The 21,827-nt window shown below is 41.0% G+C and overlaps 1 protein-coding gene across 4 annotated transcripts in view; it reads right to left on the reverse strand.

Moving 5' to 3' along the window:
- SORCS1 (sortilin related VPS10 domain containing receptor 1) overlaps window positions 1-21,827 on the reverse strand; it is a 539,290-nt gene that overhangs the window by 164,017 nt on the left and 353,446 nt on the right. For all 4 annotated transcript variants that reach the window (XM_024734898.1, XM_024734896.1, XM_024734899.1 and 1 more), the window contains exon 5: window positions 18,104-18,177. In XM_024734898.1, coding sequence (XP_024590666.1) covers window positions 18,104-18,177 — 74 coding nt within the window. The remainder of the gene's footprint in view (window positions 1-18,103; window positions 18,178-21,827) is intronic.

The following is a 21,827-nucleotide window of genomic DNA, read 5'->3' on the forward strand; positions in this document are numbered from 1 at the left end:
AGGAGGTATGTGTTTGTGCTGATCTTAAATTCAGAGTGAGAGGAGGAAGGTCTGAAGGTCTTGCTTGGGACTGGAGGGGCCATATTAACAGAAGACAAGGAGAGGAGAGAACTTCAATTCCCCTTTCTTTCCATATCTGTTAAGGACAAAGAACTTCAGACTAGCAGGTAGAACAAATAGGAGCGTAAAGGAATGGAAACCTGAGTATTTTACTGCTAGAGACAATCTGACCCAGAGAAATTATATTCCATAAGAGAATTCCAAGGGCAGCAATCTCCAAAATTTTTGTTTGAACACAACAAGCAAGAGAAAAAAAATGAGCACAAACCCATATATGAGTTGTTAGTAATAAGCTGTGGAAATGCACTAGAGTATTTATATTACTGCTAGAGACAATCTGACCCAGAGAAATTATATTCCATAAGAGAATTCCAAGGGCAGCAATCTCCAAAATTTTTGTTTGAACACAACAAGCAAGAGAAAAAAAATGAGCACGAACCCATACATGAGCTGTTAGTAATAAGCTGTGGAAATGCACTAGAGTATTTATATGTTAACTTTAAAAAGTATACACAAAATAGAAATCAAAATATAAGCAAGCACCCATACATGAGTTGCTAGTAATAAGCTGTGGAAATGCACTAGAGTATTTATATGTTAACTTTAAAAAGTATACACAAAATAGAAATCAAAATATAAGCAAGCACCCATACATGAGTTGCTAGTAATAAGCTGTGGAAATGCACTAGAGTATTTATATGTTAACTTTAAAAAGTATACACAAAATAGAAATCAAAATATAAGCAAGCAAAAAGTCAGAAATTCTAATATTTTCTCCCCACGTCTCCATGAATCATCAAACCTCCCAGCACCCTGGGGTGCTGTTGCAGGTAACTCACCATGGAGACTGTTGCTCTAGACTGAGGATTCCTGGGACATCCTTAACACTTAACACACAGCAGGGCAGACAGCGGATCCTCAATTAAATTTTTTAATGAATGAATGAATGAGTTCAACAAATAGTTAATACCAACAATGTGCCAGCGGTAGTTCTAGGTGCTGAGGGTTTAGCCGTGAATAACAGAGAGGAAAATCCCTGCCCCTCATGAAGTTTACATTTCAATAGAGAAGACAGGAGTGTATAACTATAAATGCATATCAGGTGTATATTATATACAATGTGTCATTTCTTGAAAGCGATGTAGAAAAATATATATATATAAGGGACTTAAACTATATCAAAAAAAACTATTGTCAGATGGTGTTGATCAATGGCTGGTGTCCATCTGTTAACTGTGGGATGGATGTCACATAGGGCCTCCAAGGCTGTGCCCTTGTTAGTGTCCTGCTCAACAAGAGTCAACAACTTGGATAAGAATACATATCATGTGCCTAGAAAATTCACATATGACACAAATTCAGAAAAATAATGATGAGATAAGAGAAAGGGTATGTTAGCCCTGAAAGCAATTTGCTTGCCTAAAGTCATAGGGCTAATAAATGATACAATCAGATTGGAACCCAGGCTTTCTAATTTCTCTACAACTGCATGTACCACCTGTAGAAAGGTTGACAATAATAATACTTTATAATAATAGTGTTTTAAAGAGTAAAAGAAAGAGTACACACAGCTACCACTATTGCCAATAGTATGAATTAAGGGATCCTTTAGAGATGAAAAGACTGTTAGAGAGGAACTAGTCCAAACACCGCATGTCACAATTAAGGAAACCAAGGCTTCAAGAGAGTAAATACCTTGCCCAAGGTCACACCACTCAGAGAGTGTCAGGTTGGAACTACTAACCCAGGCTCTTGACTCACTCGTGATCCTTCTCTTGAAAAAAAAAAAAAAATCCCTTTTCTTTTCACCCCTTTGTGTCTCAGAAAAGTCAGGATTAACTCAGAAGGCAATGTGTGTGTCTTACACTAAAAAGATAAAGAGAAATAATGGGAAAACTTCAGACATTCTGAAATCCTGCAAGGATTAAGTGTTCCTATGGTCTGAATGTGTCTCTCCAAAATTCACATGTTTAAACCTAAACTCCAAGGTGATGGTATTAGGAGGTGGGGCCTTTAGGGGTGATGAGGTCACGAGGGTGGAGCCCTCATGAATGGGATCAGTTCCTTTATAAAAGAGGACAGAGAAGCTCCCTTGCAGCTTCCACCATATGTGGACACAGTGAGAAGGTAGCTGCCTACAATCTGGAAGAGGGCCTTCATCAAAACTGTACCATGCCAGTACCCTAATCCCAGACTTCAAACCTGTGAGAGATAATTTCTCTTGTTCATAAACCATCCAGTATGTAGTATTTTGTTAGAGCAGTCCAAATGGACTAAGACAAACGTACTGGGGAGTACGGTTGCATGGGCCAAGGCATATTCGAGAGGGTTCCATGTCCTAGAGGTTAGAAACAGAATGGATATTAAGTTTAGTTTAATGCATTCCAGTGTTCATAGCAGCACTATTTACAAGAGCCAGGACATGGGAACAACCTAAATGTCCATCAACAGAGGAATGGATAAAGAAGATGTGGTACCTATCTACAATGGAATATTACTCAGCCATAAAAAGGAACGAAACTGGGTCATTTGTAGAGACATGGATGGACCTAGAGACTGTCATACAGAGTGAAGTAAGAAAGAGAAAAATATCGTATATCAACGCATATATGTGGAATCTAAAAAAATTGGTGTAGACGATCTTATTTACAAAGCAGAAATAGAGACACAGACGTAGAGAATAAATGTATGGATACCAAGGGGGAAAAGGGGGCTGGGGTGAATTGGGAGGTTGGGGTTGACACATATACACTATTGATTCTATGTATAAAATAAATAACTAATGAGAGCCTACTGTATAGCACAGGGAACTCTACTCAAGGCTCTGTGGTGACCTGAATGAGAAGGAACTCCAAAAAAGAGGGGATATATGTATACATATAGCTGATTCACTTTGCTGTACAGTATAAACTAACAAAATATTGTAAAGTAACTAAATCCCAATAAAAAAAAAAGAAACAGAAAAAAAAATTTAGTTTAGACACTCAAGTATCAGGGCTTCAGCCTGAAGGTGGCTTCTCTGTAGTTACTTGCAAAATGACTAATAAATTTTGACCTTTCTGAGAAACACAGTATCAGTCTCCACACTGGGCTGCCACGTCCCTGGTCCGAGTAGCTTCTCTATACTTTTTCAGCTTATGATTACACAAAAACATGCTCTTGCTTTGTTGCTGGGTATTGGTACTTCTGAAAAAGTACCCTGAGAGGCTACTGCTTACAAGGCCCTCGGTGGAAAAGGGAAAGAGATCTGGTCAGTAGAACTTGGGTGGGGAACAAGGGTAAAAGAGGGTTAGATACAGGAGGAAATTAGATTTATCTTCACCACAGAGACAAATTCCTGGGGTGTCAAATGGCAACTATTCTCCTTAGTATTTTGTTTACTCACAAAGCATTTCTGGAGTTTTGAATACAAGGTATGAAGAGATTTGAAACTGGGCAAATACAGAGATGATATCCTGTGAAAATACTTTGAACGCTGTGTCAGTTGGCCTTTGAACTCTTATTAATTGCTTGGCCAAGGAAACCAACGTGATGGTGGAAAATGAAAAATATACACCTTTTAAATTGCCTTAAAAAAATGAGTACCCCACTATGGATGGAAACATTTCAGAGTGATAGAAAAAGAAGAGAGTAGAAAGGGAGAGGAGAGAAGGAGAGAAGGGGAAAGGCAATCAGAAAGGAGGGGAGGTGGGGGAGGAGGAAGGGAGAACAGGCAGAAAAGGGAGTGAAAGAGGAGGTGGGGGAGAGAAGATGGGGAGAAAAAGAAGAGTATATGAAAGAGGTGGACGCATGAGGAGGAGAGAAGAGATTGCATTCTCTGGGGCTATCCTGCCGTGCTCGCAGCGTCTCTCTGTTGGTTGTCCCCCACCGTCCCCAACCCTTGGGAAATATGCTTGACTGCTTTATTGTTATTATTATTGGTATAATTTATTTAAATAACACTGCTTTAAAAACTCTAATTGTAGAAGTAATATGTGTTCATTTAAAGTATAATGAAAAGTACACCAAAATATATAAAGGAAAATTAAACACTTAGAAATAACCACCTTAACCTTTTGTTGTTGATCCTTTAGTGCTTTTTCTGTTTGTGTAGGCATTCCTTTTTTTTAAATGACTTCTGCATCATAGCACTGACATAACATAACAGAATATTGGAATGCACTGTTCTGCCAATTGTACAATAGTCTGTTTCCTTAACTAACATTCTGACCATGGGGTACTGTTAGGTCTGTACATGACACTGTACCGATTATCTCTGTAGGTAAATATCTGCATGTGAGATGCAATATTTTTATGTTAACTGCCATTTTCTTTCCTTTCATAAATTGCCTCTTCCTGCTCTTGGTCCTTACATCTATATACATTTTTTTTTTCATTCAGGTTTTTCATTTATAAGAGTACTTAACTGTTCAGAATACCTACCCATTTCCTATACTGCATTTTTCATATATTTTTCAATTGGTCAATTTGGAACCTGCATTCTTTGTCTTGGGAATTAAAATCATGGTTGAGCAACAGAGGTCAGTATACTTTATAGAGGTTTGTTTTGTTTTGGAGAGAGCCTGAAGCCTGCATTTTTCCATGCCTAGGAAAGAAGAGAGATGGGGAAAGGGAAAAAAGTGTGCATGTGTGCGTGCGCGTGCGTGCGTTCACACGTACCCCCAAGTCACCCTCCTTAGGGTGAAGATGCTGTGAGATGCCCAACTGAACAGAGGGGAGAGCCCAGAACTTCTGGGGGAATCCCTACCTCCACGGCCACTAAGGCAAAAGTGTCACTGGGAAAAGGTATTCCCTTCTGAGTTCTTCATCCCAGGTCAGACTTTAAAATGTTCCTTTAAGAAGGACTTTATTAGGCAGAGAGGTCTTGCCCTGAATTAGCAGGTGGCACATTAATGGCACCTTAATGCCTAACGGGGATTATTTGACCATAGGCTCAGCACCAAAGAACAGAGATTCCTGAGGTGAAGAAGAAATAACAAAACGTAATCCAGAAATGGGCTTATTCACTGTCTTTTCTGGTCACCTCATTGGCTGAGCAATTAAATAATGCTATAAATAAATAAATTGTCAAATGCAGCAATTATTCCTTCAGAAGAATTCCAATGAATACATATATGAGATTATCAATATGGCAAATTTCCATTAGAATACCACAGTCATAATTGTTGCAGGCAGGACTGACTGAAGAGTCCTAAAATTAGCGAGCAAAACACACAGCCTCAAAATATCTCTCTCAACATATTTAATGATCATGGTGATTTTTTTTTTTTTTTTTTTTTTTGAGGTATGCGGGCCTCTCACTGCTGTGGCCTCTCCGGTTGTGGAACACAGGCTCCGGATGTGAAGGCTCAGCGGCCACGGCTCACGGGCCCAGCTGCTCCGCGGCACGTGGGATCCTCCCGGACCGGGGCACGAACCCGTGTCCCCTGCATCAGCAGGCGGACTCCCAACCACTGCGTCACCAGGGAAGCCCCAGATCATGGTGATTTTGACATATATTCACACAGTTTTTAATACTCCTTCTACCAAGAGTTGGAGCTTGATTCTCCTTCCCTGGCATGGGAACTGGACTCAGGGACTTGCTTCCAACAAACAGAGGTTGGAGCAGAGAAAACAGTACCTTTGCAATGGAGAAACCTGGCAGATACCACTTCAATCAAATGATCAAGGTTACCATCATCAGTAGCAGGACATATTGATATCCTGCACTCTTTGATGTGATGTCATGAGAAGGTCACACCATTTCTGTGATTTTCTTCCCAACCATATATAACACTGTAATCATGAAAAAATATCAGACTAACCCAATCTGAGGAACATTCTACAAAACACCTGACTAGCAGGCCTCAAAACTGTCCAGGTTATCAAAGACAAGGAAAGTGGGAGATTTGAGGAGACGAAAAAAGACATGACAAATAAATGAATGTAGGATTCTTATTTGGATCCTAGATGGGAAAAAAAAAGGACATTAGTAGAAAACCTAGAGAGATCCAAATAAAGTCTCCAGTTTAATTGATAGTATTAAATCAAGGTTAATTTCCCAGTTATGAATATCACACCTTGGTTATATAAGATGTTAGCATGAGGTAAGTTTATGGGAACTCTCTTATTCTTTGAAATTCTTCTGCAATTCTAAAATTATTTCAAAATAAAAAATTAGGGAGAGAAAACTACCCACATCTCACAAGGATAGACTCTATTATAGCAAAGCTACTATAAGCTGGAACACAATCTGTTGTAACTAAATCATTGTTATCACGAGGAGTGGATTGGTCCTGTTGTCATTTCATCCTGTAAAGCAGGTAAAATAACTGTTTCATTTCCACTGTCAAGAGTGTATGATTCATAGATTTCAACAATCACAAAAGATGAAGTTATTTGATTTTTGAAAGAAATGTTAAGATCAGAGAAATGGCTCTTATTACTGGGAGGTTTTTACTCTCCATTTGTTTAGAAATAGAAAACAGTGTGGAGAGCGAGAGTCTGTTTATTTTAGGGCTGCCCTGGTTACCAAGGGAAAAGCCTGATTTCAGCTGACAACATGAATATGTTGGGCCCAGGAGCTGTTGAAATTCGAGGTCAGATGTGAGGTTATGGCTGTTTCAGATTCCTCTCAAGCATCTCGTTTTCCTTGGCTACTGAATTACTCAGGAAGGCTAACTGCTCATAGGAGGCACATGGAAGAGCCAGTTTGTTCTCTGGGTTGGGGTTGGTGATGCACAAGCTATCCCAGGCACATAAATATTCTAACAAGTTTCATCTTGTCACAACAGAGTCATAAAGTTGCTCTGCTCAGCACGTGATAATGGCTTTGAGATTCAATTACTGGTGGCATTTGTCTTCTGGGATTTATCTGCCTTAAACTTCAACACTTGTGTAAAAACCTTTACCATAAATCTCATAAATGCTGCAGCAAATTCCATTCCCCCCACCCCACCCCAGGGCACATCTTGCCATGCCTGTGAAAACCTTGACAGCTTTCTCTAAATTATAGAATTGTTCTGTTTAGAGGTGTTCATGTTTTAAGTGCCAGAGAGCCAACAATGAAAAAACAGTGGGACTAGTGTATTTCCTCTAGTTATTGTCTTCAGAGGAAGACAGATCCTGACAGACAAGATAGACAAAATTCCATTCTTAATCCAAAGGGCTGTTTTCAGCCACTTACTTAGAATTTTGTAGAAGGGATTCCTGCAAGTCAGAAGCCAGATATGACGAGCCCTAAGTTTTTTAAGAGTCCTGAGATTCTGATGCATAAACACATCAGGGCTAGTCATCTACAAGGATTCAGCATCTTACTGTTGCTTTTAAGATCTTCCTCAGCCGACGCTGCATTTCATTCCTACCCAGTCAAATGATCCAGGTTCTGGGTCTCCACTACCCTCCTGTGTAGAATTCACCATTCCATATCTCATTAGTTATCTATTTAGACAACCCTATCTAACCTTCGGTTTGAAAAATAAATATCTATGGTTGTCTCACCTCCAGTATCCACTCCTCACCTTTCGATCATTCAACAAATATTTATTATGCACCCATCTCATCAATTCTAAAACGCTATTTTTTTTTTTTAATTTTAACGTCTCTTAAATTAGTAGGTGTCTTTTTTTTTTTTTTTTTTGCGGTACGCAGGCCTCTCACTGCTGTGGCCTCTCCGTTGCGGAGCACAGGCTCCGGACGCGCAGGCTCAGCGGCCATGGCTCACGGGCCCAGCCGCTCCGCAGCACGTGGGATCTTCCCGGACCGGGGCACGAACCCGTGTCCCCTGCATCGGCAGGCGGACTCTCAACCACTGCGCCACCAGGGAAGCCCACACTCATTTTTATTTTTTTTTAATTTTAACATCTCTTAAATTAGTAGGTGTCTTAAAATCATTGAAATGATACAGTTTAATAGGCAGAATTATTTTGACAGATACACAAAATAAGGGTGCATCTTCATTTAATGAAATTTTAGATTTGAAGCTACACGGTGTATACCAGGTACCGTTCTGGGCACTTTACTATCATAGATTTTTTTTTGGTTTTTTTTGCTGCACGAGGGCCTCTCACTGTTGTGGCCTCTCCTGTTGCGGAGCACCGGCTCCGGATGCGCAGGCTCAGTGGCCATGGCTCAGGGGCCCAGCCGCTCCACAGCATGTGGGATCTTCCCAGACCGGGGCACGAACCCGTGTCCCCTGCATCAGCAGGTGGACTCTAAACCACTGCGCCACAAGGGAAGCCCTATCCTAGATTTTGGGTCAATTTCTTCTCTTCTTTGGCCTATTAACAGAAAAATTCCTTTCCTTAGGAGCCATTCCTTAGAGACTATGTTTTCCAGAGTCTCTGTATGGTTTCCAGTTATAATGGACTGAAAGGAAATATGTGTGACATCTGCAAGGCAGGAGGGAAGTAGTGGCTATTTCACTCTGAAGGTCCCTTGGCTAGAGGTGGTGGGAGGCACTGCAGAAGGACTGGTAGTTTCTATCTAGTTTGTCCTTGCTCTTCCCTTCACAATTACAAGTCCAGCTTTTCTTCCAAACTTCCAGTCTTATGACCTTAGGCGTCAAGCCAAATGCTTGGCTGCAAACTCAGAGGGGCAGCTATGCAGGGGCAATATCCTTCCACAGACTTCTCTAGGGGCTCCCTCTGCAACCCCACCTCAGCAGCTGAAGGCCCCCTTGAGGGCAGGGGCTGTTTCCTCTATCTTTATGGCCAGGAGTTAGCTCTGAAAATGCCTCAACTGACGTAAATTAAATGAATTGTATGATAGGAGTTTTCGCCTATCTGAGAACTCAACGACTGCGCCACCAGGGAAGCCCTCTATCCATTGTTCTTAATTCTGGGGCAACAAAAACAAAACTCATACACACATTAAAAATGCTCACTGGAAATATAAATTATTAAATCAATATCAGAGTGAGATGGCCACATTGCAGAAACTCATTAATACCCACCTTGTCCTATCCCTCTTTTAAGTAATAGTTTCTATTTATTCACCATGTATTATGTGTTTAGAGTGTAACCTGGAATTTCATTTTCATCCTGACAACAAATATATGAGGAAGACACTATTATGATGACTGTGATACAAATGAAGACACGTTAACTAAATAGCTCATCGTCACACCCCTTGAAAACAGGATTCTGTTGATACCACAAGCATTCTGACTCCAGATCCCTCACTCTGAGACACCAAACAGCATCTCTCATTGGCTAAATGGAACACACAAAGGTGGAGAATGATTAACTGAGCAAAAGGGAAACCACAGACACAGACACTGGACACACCCACAGGCTCTTGAACTCGAAGGCTAAATGAAGTCTGATCACTAGGGCATAAGTCAAATTTTTTTAATATCAGTATAAATTAGGAAGCCATAATTATGAGGATTTCCCCCTCTTTCACTCTTTCACTGCCATCTCTTGTACTCTGCCATCGTAAGAGTTCTTAGTGGAAATCTAGAGAAATGACTGAATCTCAGTTGCTCAGAGATAGAGGAATTACAGTCCATGGAGCCAAGAAGTCATCAAGGAGGACAGGAATCAATAATGGCCATTAGTGAATGCAGGTCACGAGAAAAGTGATGGGCTCACAGTGTAGCAGGGGAAATTTAACTTAATTTGTAGGGAAAACTTGCTAATCACAGGAAGAGATTTAAGAAGTGGAGGAAGGTGCAAGTGGATAGGGAAATAGCACTCAAGCGGAGCTCATTAACAGAAAAAAAAAAGATAAAACACCAGTCCTCTCGAGGATAATGAAAATCCTCTTATCCAGCACGCCTGGTATAGGTGCCAGAATGCCCCATTGGAGCTCTTGGTATGTGATCTCAGGAATGATTTCCTGCTACTTCTCTCTGCTCCTGGTTCAGCTCAGAGTCTCAGAACCAGAAGAGGCTGCCAGAGAAGAGAGAATAAAGTCCAGGCTCCAAAGGACGGAGGGTTCTGAGTTCCTCACCTGAATTCCATATTCTGAAGTGTGTAGAGGATCTGTCAATATTCTATGGCACAGCTCCCTGTGAGAGCAGTCTAGGAGGCAGCCACTCTGTTTTTGTTTAAATTCCTCTGCTAACATGGATCTCATGACTCCTTAGGACAGCCTGTCGAGTTAATAAACAACCTACTGCATAGAAAATTGTTCCTTTTACTGATCTAGAATCCTCCCCACTTTTCAATATACACTTTGATGGCATCAATGGCTTAGAAGTCTAACCTGTTCAGGCTGGAAGGAAAAACAGGTCATCTATTATGGTTCCCTGAACAAGTCCATTCAAGATGCGTTTCAACTGGAGGTTTATGTTTGTGCATATACATATATATATATGTGTGTACTTGATGAATTTCTGTGTGTGTGTGTGAACACTAGTTTCTGCTATTCCTTTTATTGCTGTACACAAGATAGTAATACGTTAATGACAGTCTTGGTCCTTAAGGAACTTATCCTCCATCAGGAGATGGAAATGAAATAAAAAGATAGAGCACATACTAAGTGCTAAGTTACTTAATAATAATTATGATAATATGCCATTTTTGATTCTCAAAATAAGCCTTCGAATAAGGAAACTGAAGCTCGGGCAGGTGAAGGAGTTTCTCAAGATCACCCAGGTAGTAAGTAGATAGTGAAGCTAAGATTTGAAGCTTCATATGCTGGCTCTAAGCCTGTACTCTTTCAACCAATCCCACACGCAGACCTGTAATACAACGCATGCTATGAACATTATGTTTTGTTTATGACATAATCACATTTAAATTCAAAGAAAGAGATTCTTCTTGCCTAGAAAAACAAGAAGCAAGAGCCAAAGAAGGCTACATGGGAGACGCAGCCATCAACCTAAGGCCATAAAGGTCTGATACTGTGATCCTAATAATGACAAATACCCTCATACATTATCTTTGCATTCAAAGACCAAAACTGTCCTGATACATAGTAGGTGCTAAAATTAACCACTGCAAAAACAAAAAAGGACAGTTTATCCCCAGGTAAGAGTTGTATAAAACCATAGAGATAAGAGATATAGACTGCTCCATAGACTAACCAGTGCTTAGACTTTTTATCTGGCCTCCTGGAATTTAGCACAAAGAACTAGGAGCATGGCAGTTGGCTCAGAAAATATATATCTGAACCCAGGTTTGCAAGAACCTGGTTACATTCTTACTCTTTTTAATTTTATGTTGTAGGCAATGAGGAATGGGGCAAACACTCGATCAGGGAAATGCTTACACGATTCCTTTGGCAGTAGTTACGATATGAAGGGATGGATGGAGGGGCCTTTTCACTATTCCTAGTGGGGGGGATGCTGAAACAGTGTAATGCTAGGGAGGGTGGAAGAGGAGGTGGACAGATATAACTTCCCTGAAGTAGAACCAATGGGACTTGGAAACCCAAAGATTTAAGAGTGAGTAAGAGGGCTTCCCTGGTGGCACAGCGGTTAGGAATCCACCTGCCAATTCAGGGGACGCGGGTTCGAGCCCTGGTCCAGGAAGATCCCACATGCCACAGAGCAACTAAGTCTGTGCACCACAACTACTGAAGCCCACATGCCTAGAGCTCGTGCTCTGCAACAAGACAAGCCACTGCAATGAGAAGCCCGCACACCACAACGAAGAGTAGCCCCCGCTCACCACAACTAGAGAAAGCCTGCAAGCAGCAACAAAGACCCAACACAGCCAAAAATAAATAAATTTATTTAAAAAAAAAAAAGAGTGAGTAAGAGAGCAGAGTTGAATATGACTCTAAGGCACTGAGGCTGGGATATAGGGAATACAGAAATATGGAAGCTCTAGAAAAAGTTGATTTTGAACGGCAGGACGTTCCACTGCCAGCTCACATAAAATTGAAAGCGAGTGATGGTGTTTTTTAAGAAGTTCTCTGCAGAAAATGACTAGTTTCATAGATGTGGGTGAAGGATGAGGCAGAGTATCTTTAAAAAATAGCCATACACCCTATCTAATCCAATACTATCAAATACAGTATCACATTTTCTAGTTATTTTGATAGCAGAGTTTTACTTTATACATTACATTTTACATATATATGTATATATACATATATATATTTGTTATTTTGTGACATCATTAGACTTCACCCCATTTCCAGTTTGCAAAACCTGAGAAAGGAAAAGTGGAGAGAATTCTCTTGTTACTGAATCCATTAAACCCATCTGGGGAGAGAGACAAGAGTCATCCCATGCCATATCCCCTCCAAGCCCCTTCGGTGTGAGTGGCTTAGAAGTCTTGAAGATGCTGTGTTGAATGCCAGCATATCTGAAGGAAGAAGAGGAAGGGTCACGGTGACCTGATGAATATAAAACAAGCTATCAAACAACAAGGTAAATAAAATGCTGAAATTGCCTTGGTAGCAATATTCAACAAGGACTAGATGATGAGCTGTAGTGCCATGAATCAGCACAGAGAGAAACTATTTTAAGTCCCAGAGTGTTTTCTGACTATAGCCAGATATGTTAACAGAAGTGTACGAATCTACCTCTTATGCCTGAGGTTAGATGAGAGGACCTTGGGTAGGAAGTGATGACTTCATGTATAACTTTGCTGTACACCTGACACCAACACAACACTGTAAATCAATTATACTTCAATAAAAAAAAAATGCCTTTGGAAACAAAAGAAAAGAAAGAAAAAAGAGCTGATGACTTCAGTGAGCCTCTGGATCAAGTAGAGTCTAGAAAAAGTTAGACCTGATTTATCAGATCCATGAGCCAATACTGCTTTAAAATTTTTTTTTCTTAAAACAGGTTGCATTTTTCTATCACAGGTCTTGATGGAGTTTTGATCAATAAATCATTTCACATCATTGATTTGAGGATTGTTTAAAACAACATATGCAAAGCACTCAGCACAGAGCTTGGCACACAGTAAGTGCTCAAGAAATGGGACTTGTTGCCAAAGATGTGCAATGGGAAGTCATTCATACTGACTGGCATTGAACAATGGGGATGAATGAGAATGTGGGAACTTGCTCAAACACACTGAGGATGGAGCCAGAAGTATCCCTATATCCCTCTGCTATATAATACAGCTGTCTTATGCCCCCGGAGGGATACCACTGAAACAAGATGGCATTCCAGAATAACAACAGGTTCATTGTCGAGCCGACTCTTAATTTTCCATGTGTGAATTTGTCACAGAAAACATGTAATCGCCATTCAGCTGTCCCTGTTTCCAGCCAGCCCCCTATACATCAGAACGACATAATCAATAAGGTACATCTGAATGTATTTTTAATTAAGTGAAACAGTTCTAAGATTGCTTTATCTTTTGCATAGATAAAGATCACTGACTGGTTTCTAACGAAAACTGCCTTCCATTGCTTTGTCCTAAACGCGAATCAGATGCCAACAAACCACGTTCATCAACCTCTAATAGTAAACTTGGCTTCTGGCAAAAGCTTCACTTATTCAAGGCATTTGGCTAACATTGGTCCTCCATTTCTTGTTCTTCAGTGTCAAATGCAGCACGTTGGCTCTTATCTATCCAACTGTTAAACTAACAGTTATTATGGGGGATACAGGTGGAAAATAAGTCTTGAGTTTTGAGCTGATCTTTACTATCGCAAGCAAGAGCCATGGACCCAGAGAGACCAAGTTTCAAAACCCGGCTGTATTATATTTTATGGTGGGTAAACTACATCACTTTTCTATTTCATCAAAACGAGAATAAAAATCCCTACCTCACAGTCCTGTTATGAGGATCAAAGAGCATGATTTATCATGCGCCCAGACCATTGTATATAGTTAATTAACAAATACAAATCCCTTTTATGGAACATTATCTTGTTGGCACTCAGTTCTCCCATCTGTATTTTTTCTGTAATGAAAATCTATCCCTCTATTTTATGATAACAGAATCTTTTTCTCTTTTTTTTCCTTTTTAGAAATCTTCTCTCCTCCAACCTTGAGCCATGCAGTTTAACTGGGACTCAACACCATCTCCTATTTCAGTTCCCAGGGAAGATATGTGTCTGACCTACATGAGTAATGCAGACTACTGGCATTCAATCCCTGGAAACATGAGGAAAGAGGCAGACTGGTTTGATGGAGCTTCCAAACTGTTAGGTTGTAAGACCAAAGCTGATGATGTCCATCACTGCTACGAATGGGGAAAGCAACCTGAGAATGAAGCCAGCATGGGGGAGAAACAAAACTAAGAGACGTAAAAAGTCAGCTACTGGGTTTCCCTGGTGGTGCAGTGGTTGAGGGTCCGCCTGCCGATGCTAGGCGACACGGGTTCGTGCCCAGTCCGGGAAGATCCCACATGCCGCGGAGCGGCTGGGCCCGTGAGCCATGGCTGCTGAGACTGCGCGTCCGGAGCCTGTGCTCCGCAACAGGAGAGGCCACAACAGTGAGAGGCCCGCGTACCACACACACAAAAAAAAGTCAGCTACTATTAATAATATTACTATTAGCCAGTGGGAACTTAATACAACTCTTAGATGACAGGCATATAACCAATTCACAAAAAAACATCTCATTTGATTAAGTAGGTATTAATTATCTTCACTTTACAGGGGAAAAAAACTGAGGCACACAGAACTTAACTTCCCCATGACCCCTTAGTAAATGGCAAAGCTAGAACTCACACCTCAGTATCTCTGAGCCCCTTAACTTCCAGGCTGTACTGCCTCCCAGTATAATTGATTTCTGACATAGTAAAGAACAAGACTGCTATAGCAGTTAGTTGAATAAAAAGACACCTATTCTATTAAGGGCAATATTGTGCTAAAATATGTTTTATAAGATGCCCTAAACATGTAAATCAGTTTCGGGAGCGATTTAAACTCCTTGGAAGAAAGTTCATATGTATGTCAGTATGAGAGTACTACCAACAACCACCGTGAATATAAGGATAAACTGTTCAACTCCATAACTGTTTCACAATTGCCATTGATTACTTCCAGGGGTGGCATTACTACTGCCACCCAAAATAAAGATATTTCTTAAGTGTACTAGGTGATGAGGAAAAGATATGAATTCATCTTCATTTTTCTCCGTGGGAAACGCTATATTATTACCCAGGGTCACTCGTCAATTCAATTTAGCACTAGAAAAGTTCCCCTTAGTCACCTCTGCACTCCCACAGCCAGGCTTCAAGCAGAAATGATTAATGAGAGCTTCTTTCAATTACGCTCACTGAATAATCCTAGATAGCCCTATAGTTCTTATGTAATTTGAAGCAACTGATTTCCAGGAGTCTAATAAATACTGCCTTGAACGACACCTTTTCTGCCAGCCTTTGGAAGCTGCTCAGAGTCAGAAAATACAGACCATGTGGCCAGAGACCGAGAGATTTCATCAACAGTCAATGTGCACTGGGCAGTTTACAAGGTCTCATGCTTTCTCTGGAAAAACCAACCTAGCTTAAAGAACCCAAGGAGGCCATTTGCCAAGCCCAGCTGGAGAGAGACACACACAGGCATGGTGGCCAAAAGAGCTTTGGATTTTCTCTACTCATCTGCCTGAATGGGCTAGATTTCTAGGGCTCACAGCTGCAGCCCAGAAAAAAAAATTCCAAGAGGCCTAAGCAATAGAGTCCACTGATTTAGTAGCTCACGGGCTTTGAAGCCATTCCGCCTGCATGTGAATCCCGGCTCTGCCACTTTCTGGCTGTGTGACCTTGGCTAAATTACTCGACCTCTCCATGCCAAAAGTTCCCGATCTGTTAGGGATGATAATGCAATGCTTACTTCATAGAATTGTTCTGAGGATCAAATTGCTTAAGTTTGAATAATGCCTATCACAATATCAGGACTTGAATGGAGAGACTCCATTCCCAGAGGCAGAGCAGGGGTATCATTCATTTCACTCAACAGACAGATTAATTAGAATTTATATATGATCATGTGTTTAGTTTTGATAAAGATAATGAAATAACATTTGGTTACAAGGGCTTTGATAATCAGGCTTACAGATAGAAGGACCCCATTCCAAGAACAGATAAGAATGGTTCAATTACTACCAGCCAAAGCAATGATGGATTTGTTCACCTCCCAAAGCTGTGTGTAAATAAGCCCTTCAGTGAGCTAGAAGATACTGTGTACCATGTACCGCTTAACATGGGAAATTCTCTCATCCGTTTTTGTTTTTTTTTTTGGTTTTTTTGGTCAATGTTTTTCTTTGTTTCTATTGGTTGGAACAAACTTCTCTCCAGTCATTTGAGAACTGCAACTTTCTGCCTTCAGTTGCTGGGTCCACGTGCAGATATATTCAGTCACTTGGAAGCAGGACTTAAGGAATGACTGGTCCCTCATACCTTCTCGCTGGCAAAGCATCAACTTCATTTCCGGGTTAAACCAGGGGAACCACATTAATTTAGTTTGGTCTTTTATTTATTTATTCTCTGAGGCCTTTCTATGAACGTATAACACCCAGTAAAAGAGAAAAAAATATGGACCTGCTTTCCAAAAAGTGACTTTATAATTTACAGGCAAAACACATGGAGATGCAAGGTATCTCATGAATAAGGGACAGAATGAATAAGTGAGGAAGAGAAGAAATGCTGATCAGAGAAGGGAGACGCAGTGACAGCTACAACTGAATTCCTGGAGAAGGGCATCCAACTTAGATGCCAAAAACAAAGCTTCAGCCATTCCTGAGTGGGAGCAGCAGGGAAGAGGTGAATAAGTTCTAAGCAACAGAAACCCTATTTAGTTATCAATGTCTCTGTGATGCGGGAAGAGAAAGTATCTTTCCATATAGAAGTCTCTGTGTGTTAACTTTGAGCCAGTTTGTTTGCAAATAACTTGTCTTTTACTTTTTCAGGCAGTTTCACTAGTGTTTTAAGAGATTTATCTGTTCTCTGGCTTTCAAATCCCACAGGGTCTTAGGGCAGTGTTTGAAAATAAGAAAGATAAAAATGCATTCCTCTTAGAAGTGAGACAATTGGAGTGGTGGGGGAAGCTATTAGGTACATGGAAGTCCCAAGGCATGGTGAGAGGCAGTGTGATTTCAGGAGGAGTAAAGGGGAGACAACTTTTACTGTCCTAGCTGCAGGAAGCTCACTGGCTCCGAAAAGGTCATTGCGCCAATGATTCTCAATGATGTGAACAAGGGATATTTAAACTCTTGTCTGAGCCAGCTCTGCAGGGCACTGTTCATACTAGCAGAAGTCTGGAAACAACCTAGATGCCTTTTCCATAGGCAGATTAGATAAATTAGGATAAGGCAGAATCACGTCTTTTATAGGGCTTAGGTTGTAAATTCAAAAGCGATTGATAAGTAATGTCAACATTACACTAGAATACTTCATACTTTGTTCTTATTTTGCTGGGATCTAGGCCCTTGGAAACTCAGAAGCTGAAAGGAACTTGTATTATCCCTTCTTTTCAATTGTAGTAACCCAGGGAGGGAGGCCACCTCTAATTTAACCAGGGGGGTGGGCTCAGGAGGTAAAAAAAAAGACAAAAACAGAATATTACTTTCTTTGCCTCCTTCTTTTCTGTGTTGTTCAAGCCACCCAGTCTATGGTATTTTGTTATAGCAGTCAAAGCTGACTAAGAAAAAACAATTACTAATATGTATATTAATATTTACATGCATTTAGTAATTCAGAGAACATTTATGGAAGGATAAGTAAGAAATGAAAAACAATGGTTGTGCCCCATAAGATGATGAGAATGTCTAGAAGACTTGAAAGCAGGTATGGGAAGAGGATCTGCTTTTAGACTAAATAAGATCTACTTATTTACACTGAAAACCTTTATATGAACATGCCGTATATGTGTGTATCATGCTTTTAGCAATAAAAGTCACTATTAAAATGTTCTTAAGTGTCTGTCTCAAAGTCTCATCAAAATATAACAAAACAACAGTTACAAAGCCCCTGTTGTCCATTAATCTTCAGTTATCTATGTTGGGTTTGTGAAGTGATTTATGACACTGCTTTAACATTCCCTTAAGATGTTTACCACCCCAATGTCACCTTCTGCCCTAGGGGATGTGTGCGTAACCCAATAAGAACAGAATTCACGTGAGAGTTCTGGGTGAGGAAAAGATTCCAATGCTCATTTTCACAGGTGGTATCTTAAATGTGCTAGAAAATAGAGTGAGACTTACCAGTAGAACCTGTTCGGTATGACCCCTTCCTGGACAAGCTGCCACCTTCTCCCAAATTCAGCAGAGCTGTATAACTGTGGACAACAGAAAGTATTCAACACCACGACTTTACGGTACACTGAACGCACAAACATCAGTTCACTGGATTATTATTATCAACAATAATAATATCTACCATTTATTTAGCACCCATTCTATGCCAGATGAGTGCTCTGCGTATCAGTTCCACTCCCCACGTACATTCTGCAAGGTAGACATTAATATGCCCATTTTACAGTTGAGCAAACTGAAGCTCACAAAGATTAAGTGATTTGTTGGAAATCACATGCCACTAAATATTAGAGTGAACTGGGATTCATACCCCGTTTTGCCTGGTGAACTGTACCGCTGGCCCCACCATAGGCAGACTGTTGTCTGGAATACAAAGAAGTCCAAAATCTAGACCTGGCTCTCAGAAAGCCAACAGTATAGCCAAAACCTGACTGAAATAATGAGGCTGCCACCAGTGATAAAGGAACGCAAAGGAAGGAGACTCAGAAGTCAATCAGGGATGCTTCCGAGATATGTGGGGAGTCAACTGGGATCTGAATGAATGGCAGAATTCAAACTGACAAAAATGGGACGGGCATTACTCACAACGGGAACAACGTGGGTCAAAGGTGAGAAATGCAGGGACGGTATATGAATAAGCCTGGCTTATCTAAATAAATTTAGATGAAAATGTTGAGGGCAACTTGAAAAAGGCTTTGAAGGCCAAGTTAGGGAGACCAGAATCGATCCTGCAGGGAAGAGGAGCCAGTGTTGGTTTTTTAAAAAGGAAGCAGGCTCTAACAGCAGCTCACATGGACTAAGGTCTTACTATGATCCAAGTGCTTCTCCTGCATTCCCTCATTTAATCCGCACACCATCACTCCCAGTATCACGGCCATGTTACTGATGGTTATTGAAGATTTCAAGTCAGTAGCTACACTGCTTCAGTGCTTTCCAAGGGCAACTGCAAGGAAACACTTCTCAAGAGACAGGGTCTAACCCTCCAAATACTCCTTCCCCTCCAAAGGTCTTTCTTCTCCTACATCTCGTTCTTCATTGCTGGCTTGCTCCATACCCCTGCTCTTCTCCAGTAATTTTTAGAGCACCATGGAACCTTTTCTGCCTCTAGAAGTATCCTCTGATGGCAACCCAGAGATTCCTATTACTCTAGGGATTCTGGTTCCCATGGACATTTGGCTGCTGATTTGAAAAGTATCATTTGGAACATCTCCTTTCTATGTGCCTGGTCTGTAACCCACTCACATCGCAGTCGTCCACCACTGCATTTGCCAAATCCCACAGTGAATGGATGGTGAGTCACTCTGCACTGAGTACTATGACCTTCCTCCCTCTCCAGTCCCAGCACTCAGTGAAGGGTCAAATGACTCACCAAGTGACTCACCAAGGCTGCATATGTACCAGCCATGTCCAAGAAATAAGTCAGCTCAAGTGGGTACTTACTGACCCTTGGAAGAGCTTGCTACTACGACATTGTATCCACTGGATCAGAACACATCCTGAAGTCAAAAAAAGGCTGAAATATTTGGCTACCAAAGCGAGCAGCTCACTTGGCCCCAACTACAGAGTATTTGGGCATCCGGCCAAGAAGAACCTGTGGCTTCTTTCAAGTCTTATTATTTTTCTCCGCCCCATCATGTCTGAGGGAGAAAGGTTTCCTGGGTACATTTCATGCTTGATTCATTTTAAGAGCACCAAGGAGAAATGGGGAGACAGCTCCCCTCCTAGAGATAACAGAAGATAAGACAATATCCTCCGTCTTGATTCAGAACCCAAGCAGCCAGAGGGTGCACGTCCTGCTTCTTGTTTCCCAGCATGTCCTGAACACTTGCATTTTAATATTCAGACTTGGATTACAACAGCAAGCACTTGATCCGGAGTGTCTGATACTTCCTCTCCGCTTGCACCATCTTTTTTAATTGAAACCCAGAGCTGCACTGCTTTCTACAAGTTTAAAGGAAACAGAGATCACACCACTGTGTGTGCCTATATCTATTTATAAACGTATGTTAATACCTATATTTATATACAAAGATTTATGCAAATGTAAGAGAATCAGGGTGGTTTGAAATAATAATAATTCTCTGTGAAGGCTAGACTCGCCACATATATTCTGAAAATCATATATAAACTCTGAGCTCTCCGAAGGCTACACCAAGGGATTGCCATCTCTGCCTTTACACAGAATTCATCTCTGTGAGGAACTGTTGGGTTCCAGCGTCTGTGTGTCTATACTGTTTTTCTTCTATGTCTTTTTTAATTGATCCCCCTAGGCTTGGATTCAGAACCTGTGGACCAGTCAGGTATGTCCCATGATATCTGTTTTTATCCTCTTCAAGGGGATGCTTTGTTATTGGTGAGCATCCAGAGGCCCCTCAAGCAGTGGGTACACCAAACAATCCAATAAACCAAGTCTCTCTTATTAGCTCAGTGACATCTTTTATAGTTTCCTATCTCAAAAGGTGCGCTTTAGTGCCAGTGGACTCGCTTCCTCACCTTTCCACTCGCACGTGGGCACGTGCCTCCTGCCATGCCTTCACTGGTGCTACCCACTCTGGCAGAGGTGGCTTCAAGACTTGCCTACCTCAATGCCAGTCTTCTTTTTCAGTCCAGATCAGAGGACATCTTTTCTATGAACCCTCTCCTACACACCGAGATTTCCCAGGGGCCTCATTTCCAAAGAACTATGGCACAAGGAATGCTATCAAACTGTAGTCCACATATTTATATTTAACTTTCTTAGCAGCCTTTCAAGAGAGCCTTTTATTAATGCAAGGCAGAAATTCCTTCCTATCTAAAATCACTCTAAAATATCTGAGATCACTCACTGCCTCTTTGATGAGATCACAAAGTTTTTAGGTGTCTGGAATCCCATCCTTCTGTGTCTATAGAGCGCCTAGCACATAGTAGATGATGCAGGTAGAAAAAAAAACTATTGACTTTACATCATGCAAATTACCTAGTAATGGATCTACCTAGTAAAACACTCAGGTTTCCCAACAGACAGACAAAGGTAATTTAGCAGAGGAATATGTTTTACTTCCATGGATCCGTAGCTAGAGGTCTGTACCTAAAACCAACAAACAAAACTATAAATATCAGTACGTTTGAAACTTGCAAGGACTTGCAGGCAAGGTCTTGAATATTCACCCCTAGACAGAGCTGCTCTATACATTTCACCTACTATTTCAAACCTTTTCTCCCTAAGAAGTTAATTGTCCAGCCTGATGTTATACCAAGAAGAGAAGAAAACAACTCACAGCCATCCAAGATAATGTGCTAATTAAACCTGCAGAGTCCGGCAGCAAAGTTTTCCTCCACTAAAAACTGCGATCAAAACCTTTTTTACCCAATGACTCTCTCAGCCACCAGTGGAAGCCTTTCCCTGTTGAACGAGTCAATGTCCTTTAATAAAATTCATAGTGCTGGCAGCACCTAAGCAAGATTTATTTCCCTCCCTGTCTGTCTCCGGCTCCAAGGTTTCTCAGCTCTGTCAGAACACAGAACTAAGAAATATCATTACTATCTGTCACATCAGAGAAAGCATCGGCCGCTTTCTCCAGCAGTGCCAAGCCTAGAGAACGAGTGAGGTAGAAAGATCAGGGGGAGGAAGAGAATATTTCTACTAGTTTTAGGAGAGCGCTGCTCATCTACTAACCCTCTGTCACGAACCCCC

This window comes from Neophocaena asiaeorientalis, unplaced genomic scaffold (assembly GCF_003031525.2).
Source record: "Neophocaena asiaeorientalis asiaeorientalis breed wild unplaced genomic scaffold, Neophocaena_asiaeorientalis_V1.1 scaffold240, whole genome shotgun sequence".
Lineage (NCBI taxonomy): Eukaryota > Metazoa > Chordata > Mammalia > Artiodactyla > Phocoenidae > Neophocaena > Neophocaena asiaeorientalis.